The following is a 14,028-nucleotide window of genomic DNA, read 5'->3' as shown; positions in this document are numbered from 1 at the left end:
TTTCCGGTGAGTTCTTTTGCTTAGCGTACCATGAGAACTGTGCCTACCCCTAAGCAGGTCTAGAACAAGCCCCCAAAAAGGTCTCGCCTTGGAGGTTTTTGCTGGAAAATGACTGTTTTTATGAAAATTGAAGTTGTTTTGGACAAACTTCCCAGCTCTTCAGTCCCCAGACTTGCTGTGTTCTCCCGAGTATTTCCCGACGTATTAAGGGACCCTCTGTATTAAGGGACCCTCTGTACGTTGGCTTGAAGCCATGCTTCAACCTGTGGGGAGAAGATCCTGCTGCACCTGAGGTCCTACCACAGCCTAAAGAGCTGTAGGGGCTGCGTTGGTGAAGGACATGCCGGCACTGGGGACCGGGCATAACGAGAAACCTGCTTTCCAGCTGCAGACCCCAACGCACCCGCTGCCGAGGGGAACGAGAAAGAGCAAGACCTGGTGAACGCGATGAAGCGGCTGGTTGCGAAGGCTCAGACTCCGTGGCCTCAGGTGTTCCTCATCAGGAATCTCTGTGACATCTGTGGGCTCAGCTCCATGTGGAAGATCCTCCAGGTGGAGAAGTGGATTTTACCCCAAGGGGTAGAAATTTCGCAGGTGGGTTATTTCTGAAGAGCCTTGTGCCGAAGCAGAGCTGAGGGGGTGGGATTTGCCGAGCTTGAGCCCTGTAAAATGGACTCGTGGGGCTCCCTTCCAGCTGAGGAGAACGACAGGCCCTCGTAGGGTGCAGTCAACTTCCTCTTCTTCCACTTGCTTCTTGGGATAACAATGCGCATCGGTATTTTTCAGGACAGAAGCACCTGGTCAAATACAACACAGATGTTTTCGGTGCTGGACAAAGCCCAAAACCAGCTAAAAATTAAAGATTCCACAGAAAACCAGAGCTTGACTGTGAGTATTGGTTGAATCTCCAACAGGAGGTTTCCGCGGGTTTCGGTCTGGAACCGTTGTTGGTCAGTCTGGAACCTCCTGGAAACAGGAGGTTTCCATCTGCGTTGATGGAGAGCTGCGGCAGCTCCCTGCTGCCGGGAGACACAGACGGGACTTTGCGTGGACGCTGAAACTCCGCGGGGAACCCAGAAGACCCCTCACGGCGAAGCGCCGCGCTGCTTGCCTTTGCTTACATCTTGTTTTGTTTCGGCTTTTGTAGCCTGTCCTGCGACAAATGGAGAACATCCTCCGGTTGCCGTCCGTCCCAGATGAGCTGCTGGAAGACAAACTGAGGAAGATCATGGATGCGTTGGGTGACAGCGAAGACCCAGGCCTGCTGGAGCTGGTCTTCCACGCTGCGCTCGTTCTGGTCTTGTTCCCGAGCCGCGTCACTCACCTCTTCAGGAACATCTGCTTCAAGCCTGACGTGGTGAAGGTGAGTCGCAAGGCTGAGGTGTGCAGCGCTCTCCAACCCACTGTCCTGGTGCAATATTTCCCGGCAGACAGGCTTTGTTTTGGTCAGCTTGTTGTCCTGTAGATGGTTTTTCCCTCTTCCTTCTCGTTCCTTGCGCTGAGAAATAACTGCGACCATCCGTCCTGGTCTCTACTTCAAATGTGGATGAGATGGATGGTTTACGGGAGATGCCTGTCTCTCTGCTGACTCAAGGGCTGCTGGGGGCCTGGCGGAGCTTCGTTAGTGGGGATTAGGTGGTTTGAAGCCCAACCCGAGCGTCCTCCTTCTGCCAAAGGTCTTCCATCACTCCGATGAGGGTGGAGATGCTCGTTCCTGAGCTGGGCTTCCCCTTGGGTCTGTCCGTGCATGAGGGTCTCTCCGTGCACGAGTTGTTCCCGTTATTTGAGGGCTGCAGGAAGCAACCAGGACATCGCGCTGCTTTTCCTGGAAGCGAAGTTTTCTTGGAGGTTCGGTGGAACCTCTGGATCCTCTCCCTTCCCATCGAGGCCATGTTTGGCCCATGGCGTATTCAGTTCCGGAATCAAAACTCATGAATAACTGGGGACTTCGCTCACGTCTGGTCGTTTCAGCCTCATGTCTCCCTGTCTGATGGACCTTGCTCCCTCGCTTGATCCCCATTCCCTCACCAGAAATTTCTGCCTGATGCCAGCGGCCGTGCGGGAGGACCCTTCCTCCCTGCTCCTTGCTTTAGAAGCAGAACTGCTCCTCAGATCGGTGGCAAGCGAGCTAGGACGACGGTTACCCCACGCCTCGTTTTCTATTGCCTTTCCTTTCCAAGGGCTCCTACCTTCCACCATGCCTGGAGACCTGCTTTTTGATGAGGGGAACTGGAAAATCGGCACATCGGAAAAGATTTGGAGTAAGTACTGGGGGAATCTTGCCACTCCTGTGCGTGTAGGGGATCCGTCAGCAACTGATCGGCCGGGGGGATGGAGGGAAGGGATTGAAGACTCCTGAAGGCCGCCTCTGTCCTTCTGTTGAGTCCTTCATGATCTTCACCTGGGCGGAGCAACTTTTGGGTCCCTTTTTGACAAGCTCTGTGAGAGGCGCATGGTCGGGTTGGATGTCGGGAGGTGAGAACCAGGCCTGTCGCCCTCTTGGAGAGCTTCTGGCCACGTTCCCATCGCGGAGGTCGTTGCGGGAGATGACTGACTGACCGTATCCTCTTTTCACACGTAGCTTGTCGGTGCGGCTCGTACTGGATCGTCACCCACGTAAGTGTCTCCTTGTGGCTGACGGTCTTTGCAGCTCTGTCTTGCGCTTCTCTTGTCGCCTCCGTGGGGAAAAAGCCAGGCTCGGGATGAGCTTCTCGGCTCTTCTCCTGGCTCCCAGAGCTGCCCGTCCCCTTTGCGCCGTCTTGAAACGCGTCTCGGCCTCTTGGCTGGCTGTTTCTACCAGGTGGTCTCTATAGACGCTCCTCCTGCCCCCCTGCTCCCCTCTGAATGTGGACTCCGGCGTCACTGCTCTGTCAAGTGGTCCTTTAGCTGCAAGAGCAGCTGCAAGGCTCAGAAGCCGCATGGGTTCTTCTCCAAGCCGGTTGGGTTCATCTCCCAGCGAGGTGCTAGGCTAAACGGAGCTGGGATTTGTGTCTCCCTGTGGGAGCAGTGGAGTGGAGCGGGTGCTTCCAGCTCTTCATTAGTCTCACCCCCCCAGAATTGATGCCTAGACGTGTCCTGCTGGCTGTAGGAAGGAACCTGGTTGGACTGGAGATGTTTGCTCGTGGGCAGGCGTCTCCTCCTGCCTCTCGTTAGCCGTTGCAATGCCCTCGTGTAGAAAACCAGGTTGGAGGACGTGGAAGCCACCTGGGTGCCCTCAGCTTTTGCTAGATGCCCTCCAGCACCTGGCTGAGCTTCCAACCCCCTCCTCGTGTGTCCAAACACAGTGTGGGCTTCCCATGGAAATGAAGAAATGCAAATGTGGCGCCATCGTCGGGGGAGCTAACCACAAACCTGAGGCAGGCTTCACGCAGAAGGAAATGTAAGTCAACCCTCCTGGCTCCAAAGCACCCCAGAGGGCTTCACCCATCCACCTAACCCTCCCGCAGAGCCGCGGGCACGGGGAAAATGCCGTTGGTTGGCCAAAACAAAAGTCTCTGCATCCCGCGGTCCCATCGCGGGACCTAGGAAAAGACGTGGTGGGTAATTGCTCGTTCTGAATGCAGCACCAAGGACAAAACGGAGAAAGGGTACGTCCTGGAGAGCCCTGGCTCGCGGAGAAACGAGCTGGAGAGGTGCCTGTCTCCTGCCTGCGTGGGTCTCGTGAGAGCTCTGCTCCATTCGTCCCTCCTGCTGGGGATCCATGCGGACAAACAGGTGAGCCACCACCACGCCGTGAGGAGCCTTCGGCCTCGCTTGGGAGGGGGACGTTCCTGAGAGCCTAACGGAGGAACCTGCTCCGTCTTCCAGGCAATTCGAGACCTGATGAAAGAGCAACCAGAGGACGTGGAAGAGTTCTTCTGGGGCCACCTTCGGAAAGATGTGGCGTGCCTGGCAGAAGCGCTCGGCAGGAACACGGAGGACGCCGTGTTGACTGTCCATCTGTTTCTACGGCACCTGAGCAACGACAGCCTAGCAGGTAGAGAGATGCTGGGGAGCTCCGGGAGGTCACCAGCGGGCTTGCGGTGGTCGGGTTTTAACCGGGACTAGCGTCATTGGTTCCTTCTTCCTGGGACAGTCTCCATCCCGGGAAACCGGTGAGAAGACAGGGAGGGCAGTGAGCTCATTCAAAGCACTCGGGCCAAACCAGCTTGAGGGCATGAAGAGATTGGGAGATAGTTTGCTCCGAGGAGGCGTCCATGTCATCCCTTCCACTCTCGGTTCCTCTTATTTCTCCATCTTCTTACTCCTCGCCGTCAAGAAACCCGGCAAAGCTCTGGGCAGACCCAGGGCCTACAGGGTAAAAGCTCGCCCTCTTTTCTTTGCGTCTTCGACAGATGAGAGCGCAGCCTTGAGCGTCCTGCGTGAGAAAAAGGACCGAGAAGAATGGGAAACCTCCTTCAAAGCCCTGGCTCAGCCCTTCTTCCAGGTACGCCTGCGCCCGGCTGCTGCTCGCGGCTATTGCGTACCCAAAGCACCGCTTTGCCGGCGGTCGCGTCCGTGTCCAGGGATATCTGCTGAGCTCAGGGCATTCCCGCGTGGAAGAAAAAAGAGGTTTGTCCCCTCTCCTTTGAACTGGGAGCTTGTGCTGGTGCGGTCTCCTGCTCTGCTCCTGCAGAGAGGTGGCTTTTGGGATGCTTTTTCTATGCCAGTTCAGATCCTCCTTGGAAACAGGATGGGTTTCTTGCCTTGGAGAAAACCACCTGTGGGTTTCTCCCCGGGAATTTCTGTTCTTGTCCCTGTGGTGGCAAGTTCTCATCGCGCCCCCCCCACAGAGCCCTCGTTGCTTTTTTTTTTTGCCTTAAGACCCCGTGAATCCCCTCAGGCTGCTTGGGTAACCAGGGGTGGCTCCTAACAACCCTTGGTTTCTTGCAGGAATTGGAGCAGACCCTTAATTCTGTCAAGGAGCAGAGGATGAACGAAGGTCCCCATGGCTCCAGCGTCCTCCTGAAAATAGCTTACGGCCCAGACACCACCTTTCCAAGACCTGCCAAGGCAGGGTTGATCAACCAGCCCTGCATGTGGAGATTTGAACAGAAGATGACCATCCAGACCCTGATGCATTTCCTGCAGCAGGAAGATAGAGGAGGCGCTGGAAATCCATACCCCATTCTACTGGAAGCTCCTCTCGAAGGTTAGCTGTGGGAACATCCCCTCTACACCAAAGCAGATGCGGTAAATTTCAGCCTGGTTGGTGTCCGTGAGGCACCGGGGTAACTTTTTTTCCCCCCGTTGTGTTTCTTTGGAGCATCCAAGCAAGACAAGGTCCTCCTCCAGAATACTTTGCAGTGCCAGCTGGGATCCCAGTCCCTTGAATCACGCCGAATTTTCTCTTCCAGCTGGAGAACATCTCCCACGTCCGACACCTGCCCGACATTTTCCGTCTGCAGAACTCCCTGATCCACTTCTTCCAAAACAGCCACAAAGGGGAAAAGTACACAGTCCGGCAATTCCTGGACCAGCCTGAACTTTCAGGTGCAACATGGAATTCCGCAGTGCCTTGGGACGTGGGCGTTAGACACCCCTCGGCACCCAGATGCTCTGCTGAGAAGCTGCTGCCGTAGTTTGCGCGGTGGAGCCAAAAGCAGCCTGTCGAGGCTGGGGGGGGCCTCTGCAGGAGCAGTTTTGGCGGGGGGGGGGGGAGGAAATTTAGGAGAGGGTCGGAGGTCTGAGGCGTTGAGACAGATCCAGGGCAGATCCTTTCTCCTGAGGCGTTTGGTGCTTGATGAGGTTGTGCTGCTGTGAGCGAGCGAGATGGGCGAGACAGGCTTTTCAGCTCTTAAGTCATGGTGCCCGGTTGGGTGATGTCATACGTGATCTCGTGCTGGCTCGAAGCCCGCGCGGCGTTGGTCCGACACCTCGTGTGATGTGTCTGTTGGGAGACATCCTTCCACCTGCCGTGTCTCCTGGGAGGATGCCTTGATTGGGGCCGTTTTCTCCTCTCTCCGTGTCCGCAGAGGACCAGCGTTTGGCTTTCAGCAGAGCTATAGAGACGATCAAGAAAGTTTGGAGCAATATTAAGATGAACCCGGCCAGCTCAGGTATGTGGAAATCCCTGGGACGTCACGTCCCTCTTTCCTTGGCTGTTTCTTCTGGAGGTGCTCCGAAGCTGAGCTGCTTTCTGCCGTGACCCTTCCTAGCAAAACCACTGAGCTTGCTTGCTTTCCACCTGCTAAAAGCCCTTCTGAAAATGCAAAACCTAATAAAAAAAAAGCAAAACCTAATAGAAAAAAGGCAAAACCCAATAATAAAAGAAAGCAAAACCCAATAATAAAAGAAAGCTAAACCCCAAAATAAAAGAAAGCTAAACCCCAAAATAAAAGAAAGCTAAACCCCAAAATAAAAGAAAGCAAAACCCCAAAATAAAAGAAAGCTAAACCCCAAAATAAAAGAATACAAAACCTAATAAAAAAAACCCCCGGGAATCCGTACAAGCCAGTTCCACCCTTTTCCAGGCATCACCGTCCTGCCAGACCTCTCGCCGAACGACATCAACGTCAACACCGCCGTCCTTCACCTCCTCCCCACCCAACCGTCCATCAGCCACCTGGTGACCACGTTCCTCATCCAGCTGCAGAACAACTGCATCGACACGGCGGCGCAGGTCACCAGGGAGAGGCAACGGTAGGTCTCCAGCCGTTCACCCCAGCGCTCGTCCGTCTCCTCCACCCTCCGTAAAAGCTCCACGAGAGGTTTTCGGGACCGGCGCGGGACTCGCGGCGGAGCTGTGGCGGCCGGACGATGCCGTCGCAAGGTCCCGGTGGCTTGGCGTTCGGCAAAAGCGGGTCCTCGGTGGCGGGGTAGGATGAGGCGAGAGGTCCCGTAACCGCACGGGGCAACCTTTTCTCTCCCAGGTCCATCTCTGCAGAAGAGGTGAAACCCTCCTCCGTGCTGGCCATAACCAAGAGCGATCTGGTGACCATGGCGCTTACCAACTTGCAGTACGAGATCGACGAAGACGGCACCAAGAGGACCCTTACTTCGACTTCCAGATGCTCCAGCGGCAAGTGGTTCATCGTTTCATCAGCGGAAAGCCCCTTATCAAGGCTCAGGTGAGCTCAGCGCTGGCCGAGTTGTGTCGTCCCAGCTCAGCAGTGGGGTTGGGGTCTGCTTCCAGCCTCTTCTCCGTGCCTTTCTGGAGTCGGCAGACTCAACTGAAGACGTTGGCAGGTGCCTGCTGTGCATCTGTCTCTGCTCCTCGGGTTTTGAAGGAGTGCCGCGGCCAGAAACCGCTTCTGCGGTCGGGAAATGGTGGCCTGAAAGGTAGCGCGAGGACCTACAGCCTTGTCTTTTGTGAAGGGGAAGCCAACCTGGTTTCTTTGAGAAGGAGGGAGGAGTTTGGTGGCTGTTCGAAGAACTTCAGGAGGCATCTTCCAGGGTTATGTATGGTCCAAAGCGGGACTCGTGCTCCTCCAAGGTGGTTCAATCTCTTCTGGCTGGGGCTGCTGGTCTCCGTTCTGTGAAAATGAAGCCCGGAGCTGGTGGGAGAAGGAGACTTGAGGACGCACGAACCAGGCTGTCCTGCGGCAACTGGGGCGTGTGTGCTGTCCTAAAGGTGGAGATGAGTCCACGCTGGCCGTTCCCAGGACCTTTTGGTCCTCCTTCATGGAGGTGCCTTCTTCCAGCCATCGGGGACCTCTGCTGGTCTCCACAACCCCGCAGTGGCCTCAGGAGGTCGTCAACCACCTCCGGCAGAACCGTGGGGGACATCCCACGGACTCAAATCTGCCCAGCTGAGCTTCTCTGCCAGCCCCCGTTAAGTGACGCCAGGCATTTTTGAGGAGACTGAAGTAGACGGACGCCTGTGAAGTTGAAAGCAGATGACCCTTTATTGCTAAAAAACACGTATTTACAGTCACATATTCTGCAAAGTCACTGTACACGCGCATAAACGTAAGATATAATTGGCTATACCAACTCTGTACACGCGCATAAACGTAAGATATAATTGGCTATACCAACTTAAACATGCAAAGTTTGTCTCAGTCTAATTGGTTGAGATAAACTGCCAATTGAGTTTTTTTTGTGCCAAGTTCCCTTTATCGTGGAGTGCACGCCTGTGTTCTAATTGGCTTTATTATCATCTTTCTTTTTTTGTCGTCTTGTTTATTCTGTTCGAGGTCTTCTAAAGGCGTTTGCAATGCTCTTGCAACCGACGTTAGCTAAATATGTGTCCACACGTTTTCGTAACCGTCTATCCCAAATTCTTTCCAGACGGCTCCATCCGTTGCCCTCAACAACGTGAGGACCCTCCAGGCCACCAAGATGAAAGTCAGGGATCAAGTGCCGCAGGTAGGAAACGGATCACCGGTCGTCTTCTCCATCCAACCCTGAGGTCTCCCCTCAAGTTCCGTGACACGACAGGGGCTCGGAGACGGGGCAGATTTTGCGGGAAGACCCAAAGCCAACTCAAGCAGGGGGTTGGAGAACTGGCAGGCCCCGGTTCTCCTATCCCAAAGGGATGAGCGGGCTGGGAGGGCAAGACATCGTGGTGGTGCCAGCTTTCTCCAGGTCACATCTTTGCTGTTCTCGCTACCAGGAGCCTCTCAGCATCAACCAGCAGAAGCGCATCATGGAAGAAGCCCGCTCGGTCAACGCCCTCTCCAAGACCTTGGCCACCCTGAAGGTGGCTGCCGAATTTCTGGCTGTGACAGGTGGGCACCCGGAGTGCCCGCTGCCCGAATACGTCCGGCAGGAGCTGAAGATGGACGCCGCCGCGAAACAATTCCAGGACCTGCCGGTAAGCGAGGGGCGGGTGGGAAGCGTGGACGTTCGTGACTTCACCAGAGGGACAGGGTTTTGCATCTCCCGTGGCTCCCACCACCTTCACGTGCTCCAAGGTCTCCAAGTCTAGTGTCCGTGGAGGCTTGGGGCTCTCCTGCTCCGAGCAAAAGAGGTCCTGGTCCCCCCCGGGTGGATTTAAAAGCTTGGCTGGGCGCTGCCAGGTCTTCACGCCGTGTCCACCGACACGCTGTGGATGACCATGGGCGCCTCTGCGGGCGACGCCGGTCATCTGGGAGCCGAGGGTTTGTAGATGCGCCCACCTGGATTCTTCAACCGGGCAGGATGGGACCTTTCTAAGGAGATGAACCCCCGTGTTTCTCTGTCCTCCCGTGTTTCTCTGTCCTCCCGTGTTTCTCTGTCCTCCCTTTCTTCAGGTGGTGCCCAACGCCCGGCTGAAGCACATCCTGGCGCTGTGGCAGGTCCTGGCGGCTCGCAGGTCCATGCTGTTGGTACAGATGAACCAGGTGAGGGAGATGACGCTGGGGAAGGAGATTGGGTTTGCCCCCGCGGGAGGAGGAAGGAAATAACATTGCCGCGGCCGGGCGGCGTTTTTGACATCCCTGTCTCACCCCTTCCCTGGGTAAAATCAAGGTCTCCGGCTCATCCGGAAGATAATCCGCCCCTCTCCGGGTACTTTCAAGACCAGCTCGGGTCTTGGAAGCTCTCTGGTGGCCCCGATAGGAGGTTCAAGGATGCAAGGGGGGTTGTGGTTCTCCTTCCTCTACCCGATGTCGCCTCCAGAGCCATCTGGGTAGGGTGTGCTGGGGTCTCCCTGTTGCTGAAGCTGGTGGTCTTCGCAGGATCCGTTCTGCCTGGTACCCAAGGAGTTCCAAGGGCAGCTGGAGGCAAGCGAGGCGAAAGCCTTGGCCTCCGCGTTGTCCAACACCAACCTCGACCTCTTCCTCATTGAGCTGCACGAGATGATCGCGGTGGCGCTGTCCGGATATCAACCCGAACATGAGTAAGTCCGGGGTCGTATCCTGGGACTCCTGGAGCGACGGCAGGAGTCGCGGCTTCCTGGGAGGTTTTGGTTGAGGAGAAACCTCTGAAGCTCTCCGGGCCACGTCCTCCTGCCCCAGGCAGGTTACTCGAGGCCTCGCCTGGTTGCGTGTTCGTGGATCTCTTGTCTTTGGAGATGCTCGTCTTGGGGGGCTGTCCCGAGGTGACGTCACCCCTGATGGGAAGAGGTTTTTTTTCTTATTGCCCAGCCATCAGCCGCCCCATTGGCTCCTGGTGCCCCTGGAGATACCCCAGGGCGGCCTTTAGCACGAGGCGTTGGCCGTCATTGACCAGTAACCTTGGCCACCGTTGAAAGCCGCCGTTGACCAGTGACCTTGACCAAGACAGTGCTTATTGTTGACAGCCAACGCTGGCTGTGGCTAGCTGCTGGGGTTGGTGGGCCACCCATCCCGCCTCCACCCCCTCACCTTTCTGCTCCGCTTCCCCCACAGGCTGAAGGACGCCTTTATGTTCTTCCTGGAAGTCAAAGAATTCCCCACCACGACCGTGGACACTCTCACGGATGCCCTGGACCCCGGCATTCCTGTCGGGAAGATCCTTTCCGTCTGGAGGACGGCTGCGAAGACCAGTCAAATCAACGTTCCCGCGTACGGCCAGGAGAGGCCAGCCAAGGCAGCCGTTAGCCCCGCTTCTCGCAACGACCCTGCTGGTGGCTTGTCCCCGTTGGGCGCAGAGGAACCGTCTACCCCAATCCCAGCTCCGGGCTCAACGCACCAGTTGCCTGTGGGCTGCTGGGAGCAGCTCCGGCCTCCGATCCCAAGCGTCCCTGTCCCTCCAACCGTACCGAGCCGCAGCAAGAACTTGGGAGACCGTTCCCACAGACGCATCCCCAGTGGGATCCGAGGAGCTGGAAGCCCCTCTACCACCCTGATGTTGGTTGGAGAGTGGTTCCGTGTCCCCTCCGTGCCCATCAGCGGTGGCCTCTTGTCCCGCCTCATTCCTTCCTCTCCCTTCCGGCATCATTAAATGCTCAAGGACCCGTCTTGGTTTCGTGTCGTTCCTCAAACGGTGGTGGAGGAGATCCGGCTGGTGTTACGGGTGCGACCGGACCTTCTCAGGGGCTACCGTGGGGCTCAAGGGGGCCACTGGCCTCTGCAGATGGCCAGGGGCAGGAAAAAGACCACAGCTGCCCCCCAGTGCTCCCAGTATACCCCAGCGCTGTCAAGGGTTTGACCCGTGCGGTGAGCTCCTTCTCTCCATCTTCCTGGAGAAGGAAGGAGGTCCGTGCCCAAACCTCTGTCCTCTCCCCGCAGGCGTTTATAGACATGGATGAGATCTCTCCAGTGTCTTCTCCAGGCTGGAGCATCCCAGTTCCATCAGCCTCTCCTACGAGAGGTCCTCCGGTCTCGTCACCATCTCGGTGGCCTTTCCCTAAGTTTCCTTTCAAGCTCTCCGTAGAGGTTTCGCCAACTTGTTGGCGAAGACCCCCTTGTCCCAGTTGGTCAGATGAATCCCATCATCTCCCGACAGACCTGGCTTCTCCAACGTAGATCCACGATCACGGAAGCCAAAACCTTGAGTATGGCACCAGCTGCTCCAGTCTCTTTATCATCTTTACTGGATTCTCTCCAGTATGGCCATGTCCCTCTTGTACTGGGAAGCCCAGCCCTCCAGGTGTTGCCTCACCAGCACGGAGGTGAAGGACCACCTCCCTCCACCGTGACCTGCCTTTGCGGCAAGTTCACGGTCAACTTGATGTCTGCCAGGACCTTTTCTATCAAACTACGTTCCAACCACGTGTCCCCGCCATGTCCTGGTGCTCGGGGTTGTCCCAGCACCAGGAGAGTAACCCCATGATGTTCCTATCAGGCCATCTCTCCGGCTTACTGGTTTTTCTGGGTGGCAGCGGGACCCTTTGGGCATTTCAGCCGCTCCTCCCGGTTTGGGGTCATCTCCAACCTTGCCGGTTGACAACCCACCTCGCTGCTCATCTGACCCCTACAAACAGCTTCTCTAGGAGGATCTAACGGGAGGTGGCATTGAAATGGGAGAACGGGAGACCGTTCTCCCCACGGCAGTTGTTGGCATCGTAGATGTTTTATTGAGTCGGCTGAGCGTGACTTCTCCTCGGTGAGGCCACGCCGATGCCTCCTGATGCTTTTCTCATCCATCGCGTGCCTGGAAGTGGTTTCCAGGATTAGTTGCTCCGCCACCTTCCTTTGGGAAGTCCGTGCTGGCCCCACGACCGCTGCTCCGCGGCATTCCTTGAGCAGCCGGTGAACTGGGGACAGTGGCATGGACAGGGACGTGGCAGGAGACGGAGGAGGCCCTGGGGAGGCAGGACGGGCCTGTGGCCACCGCTTGAGTAATATCCCGGTGGCCGCATCTGTTGAGATAAGATATGCAGGATACTGGCCAGTAACGGTCATCTGATAACATCTCCCCTTGAGAAGGAAGGACCGGCCACCCGGCTTGTGCAACGGCCACGGGGCTCGCGGTACGCAAACCACCCAAACCGGCGGGTTTCCGCCCCAAAAAAAAAAACCCCTCGCCCCTACGGCCAGTTGCTTTTTGAAGGCATCTCTTGGACGTTGCCGTGAGTCTTCGGTGGAGCTCGCCATGGCCATCTACAAGGTGAAGGTGGCAACGGGCGACATCCTCAAAGCCGGAACCAAAAACTCCATCTCCATCACCTTGGTGGGCAGCCGTGGCGAGAGCCACCAGACGACCATCAAGTACTGGTTCCTGCCGGGGACGGTGAGCGTGGGGACACGAAGCGGTGGCACGGGCTGTCCTGGGGGGTCCCGGCATGGGTTTTGTTGGAGAGGTTGGGAGAAGGGCTGGGTCACCTTCAAGGTTTGGAGGGAGGGGGTGGTGGTGGGAAGAGGGCTTGGTGTTGGGGGGGTGGAGGAAAGGGGTCCTGGGGATGGTGGGAAGGGTCTTGGGAGGATGGAGGACAAAGATCCTGAGGAGGATGGTGGGAAGGGGTCTTGGTGGTGGTGGGGGTGGTGGGAAGGGGTCTTGGTGGTGGTGGGATGGTGGGAAGGGGTCTTGGTGGTGGGCTTGTGGAGGAAAGGGGTCCTGGGGATAGTGGGAAGGGTCTTAGGACGATGGAGGAAAAAGATCTTGAGGAGGATGGTGGGAAGGGGGTCTTGGTGGTGGTGGGGATGGTGGGAAGGGGTCTGGGTGGTGGTGGGGATGGTGGGAAGGGGTCTTGGTGGTGGTGGGGATGGTGGGAAGGGGTTTTGATAGTGGTGGGAATGGTGGGAAGGGGTCTTGGTGGGGTGGGATGGTGGGAAGGGGTTTTGGTGGTGGTGGAGGAAAGGGGTCCTGGGGATGGTGGGAAGGGTCTTGGGACGATGGAGGGAAAAAGATCCTGAGGGATGGTGGGAAGGGGTCTTGGTGGTTGGGGGGTGGTGGGAAGGGGTCTTGGTGGTGGTGGTGTTGGAGGAAAGGGGGTCCTGGGGATGGTGGGAAGGGTCTTGGCAGGGATTGAGGACATCCTTGGGGACGCCCTGAGCACTGATGCCGCCGGTGGGATGTGGCCGTATCTCCCGGTGCCGCGCCAGGGCAGCTGCCCACCGCCAAAGCCGTTGCCCCTCCGTCCCAGGAGAAGGATCTGACCGTGCGCTGCGAGCAGGACCTGGGGCCCATCGTCCTCATCCGCCTTCACAAGTGGCGGCTCTTCTTGGAGGACGCCTGGTTCTGCAAGGACGTTCGCGTGACAGCCCCTGACGGCACCCTCTACCGCTTCCCTTGCTACCAGTGGCTGGAAGGGGTCATCACGGTGGAATTCCGGGAGGGTTCTGGTAGGATACATCCCACCCTCATCCTCCTCTGCTAGCCAGGAGGTCCAACCTTGACCCCCCTCTCTCCTTTCCAGGGAAGAAGCTGGCGGACGATGAGCTGGAGATCCTCAGGGAGCATCGGCGGCGGGAGCTGAAGGAGCGGCAGGAGGCTTACCAGTAAGAGCAGGGACATAGGGATGGAAGCCCACCACGGCCAGGGTGGCTCGGCCAGCGGTGACGCTGGCGCCCATCCCCACGTCCCCGCCCGCAGGTGGAAGACCTTCGCCGAGGGCTGGCCCCGTTGCCTCAACGTGGACTCGGTCCTCGAGCTGGACTCCAACGTTCGGTTCTCCTGCGTGAGGGCCACCAACTTCAACGGTCTTCTCGTCTTCCAGTGAGTGACGCCCCAAAGTTGGGGAGGACCTGGACGATGGGGGTGAGGAACGTCACCGGTGCCAGGGAAGGGGATGGTGGGTGCTTGAGGTCCACCTCTCTCCCG

The 14,028-nt window shown here is 57.3% G+C and overlaps 3 protein-coding genes across 3 annotated transcripts in view; all 3 read left to right on the top strand.

The window, feature by feature from the left end:
- Positions 1-2,197: 2,197 nt before the first annotated feature.
- On the top strand, positions 2,198-6,593 carry LOC115337609 (E3 ubiquitin-protein ligase RNF213-like). Its single transcript, XM_030005980.1, has 10 exons — positions 2,198-2,261; positions 2,582-2,616; positions 3,285-3,379; positions 3,564-3,714; positions 3,808-3,976; positions 4,335-4,426; positions 4,873-5,131; positions 5,337-5,472; positions 5,955-6,038; positions 6,453-6,593. The coding sequence occupies exons 1-8, from the start codon at positions 2,198-2,200 to the stop codon at positions 5,462-5,464; spliced, it is 993 nt and encodes a 330-aa protein (XP_029861840.1). The 3' UTR covers positions 5,465-5,472; positions 5,955-6,038; positions 6,453-6,593.
- Positions 5,480-10,780, top strand: LOC115337585 (E3 ubiquitin-protein ligase RNF213-like). Its single transcript, XM_030005960.2, has 9 exons — positions 5,480-5,504; positions 5,955-6,038; positions 6,453-6,621; positions 6,866-7,049; positions 8,212-8,289; positions 8,537-8,737; positions 9,156-9,245; positions 9,582-9,742; positions 10,233-10,780. The coding sequence occupies exons 1-9, from the start codon at positions 5,480-5,482 to the stop codon at positions 10,765-10,767; spliced, it is 1,527 nt and encodes a 508-aa protein (XP_029861820.1). The 3' UTR covers positions 10,768-10,780.
- Positions 10,781-12,318: 1,538 nt separating this feature from the next.
- Positions 12,319-14,028, top strand: part of LOC115337612 (hydroperoxide isomerase ALOXE3-like) — a 35,936-nt gene continuing 34,226 nt past the window's right edge. The window contains exons 1-4 of the mRNA XM_030005981.2: positions 12,319-12,498; positions 13,352-13,550; positions 13,625-13,706; positions 13,801-13,923. Of these exons, the coding sequence (XP_029861841.1) occupies positions 12,361-12,498; positions 13,352-13,550; positions 13,625-13,706; positions 13,801-13,923 (542 nt within the window). The 5' untranslated portion in view covers positions 12,319-12,360. The remainder of the gene's footprint in view (positions 12,499-13,351; positions 13,551-13,624; positions 13,707-13,800; positions 13,924-14,028) is intronic.

The sequence above is a fragment of the Aquila chrysaetos genome, assembly GCF_900496995.4.
Source record: "Aquila chrysaetos chrysaetos chromosome W unlocalized genomic scaffold, bAquChr1.4 W_unloc_5, whole genome shotgun sequence".
Classification (NCBI taxonomy): Eukaryota; Metazoa; Chordata; class Aves; order Accipitriformes; family Accipitridae; genus Aquila; species Aquila chrysaetos.
This window is presented reverse-complemented; position numbering and strand designations above follow the sequence as displayed.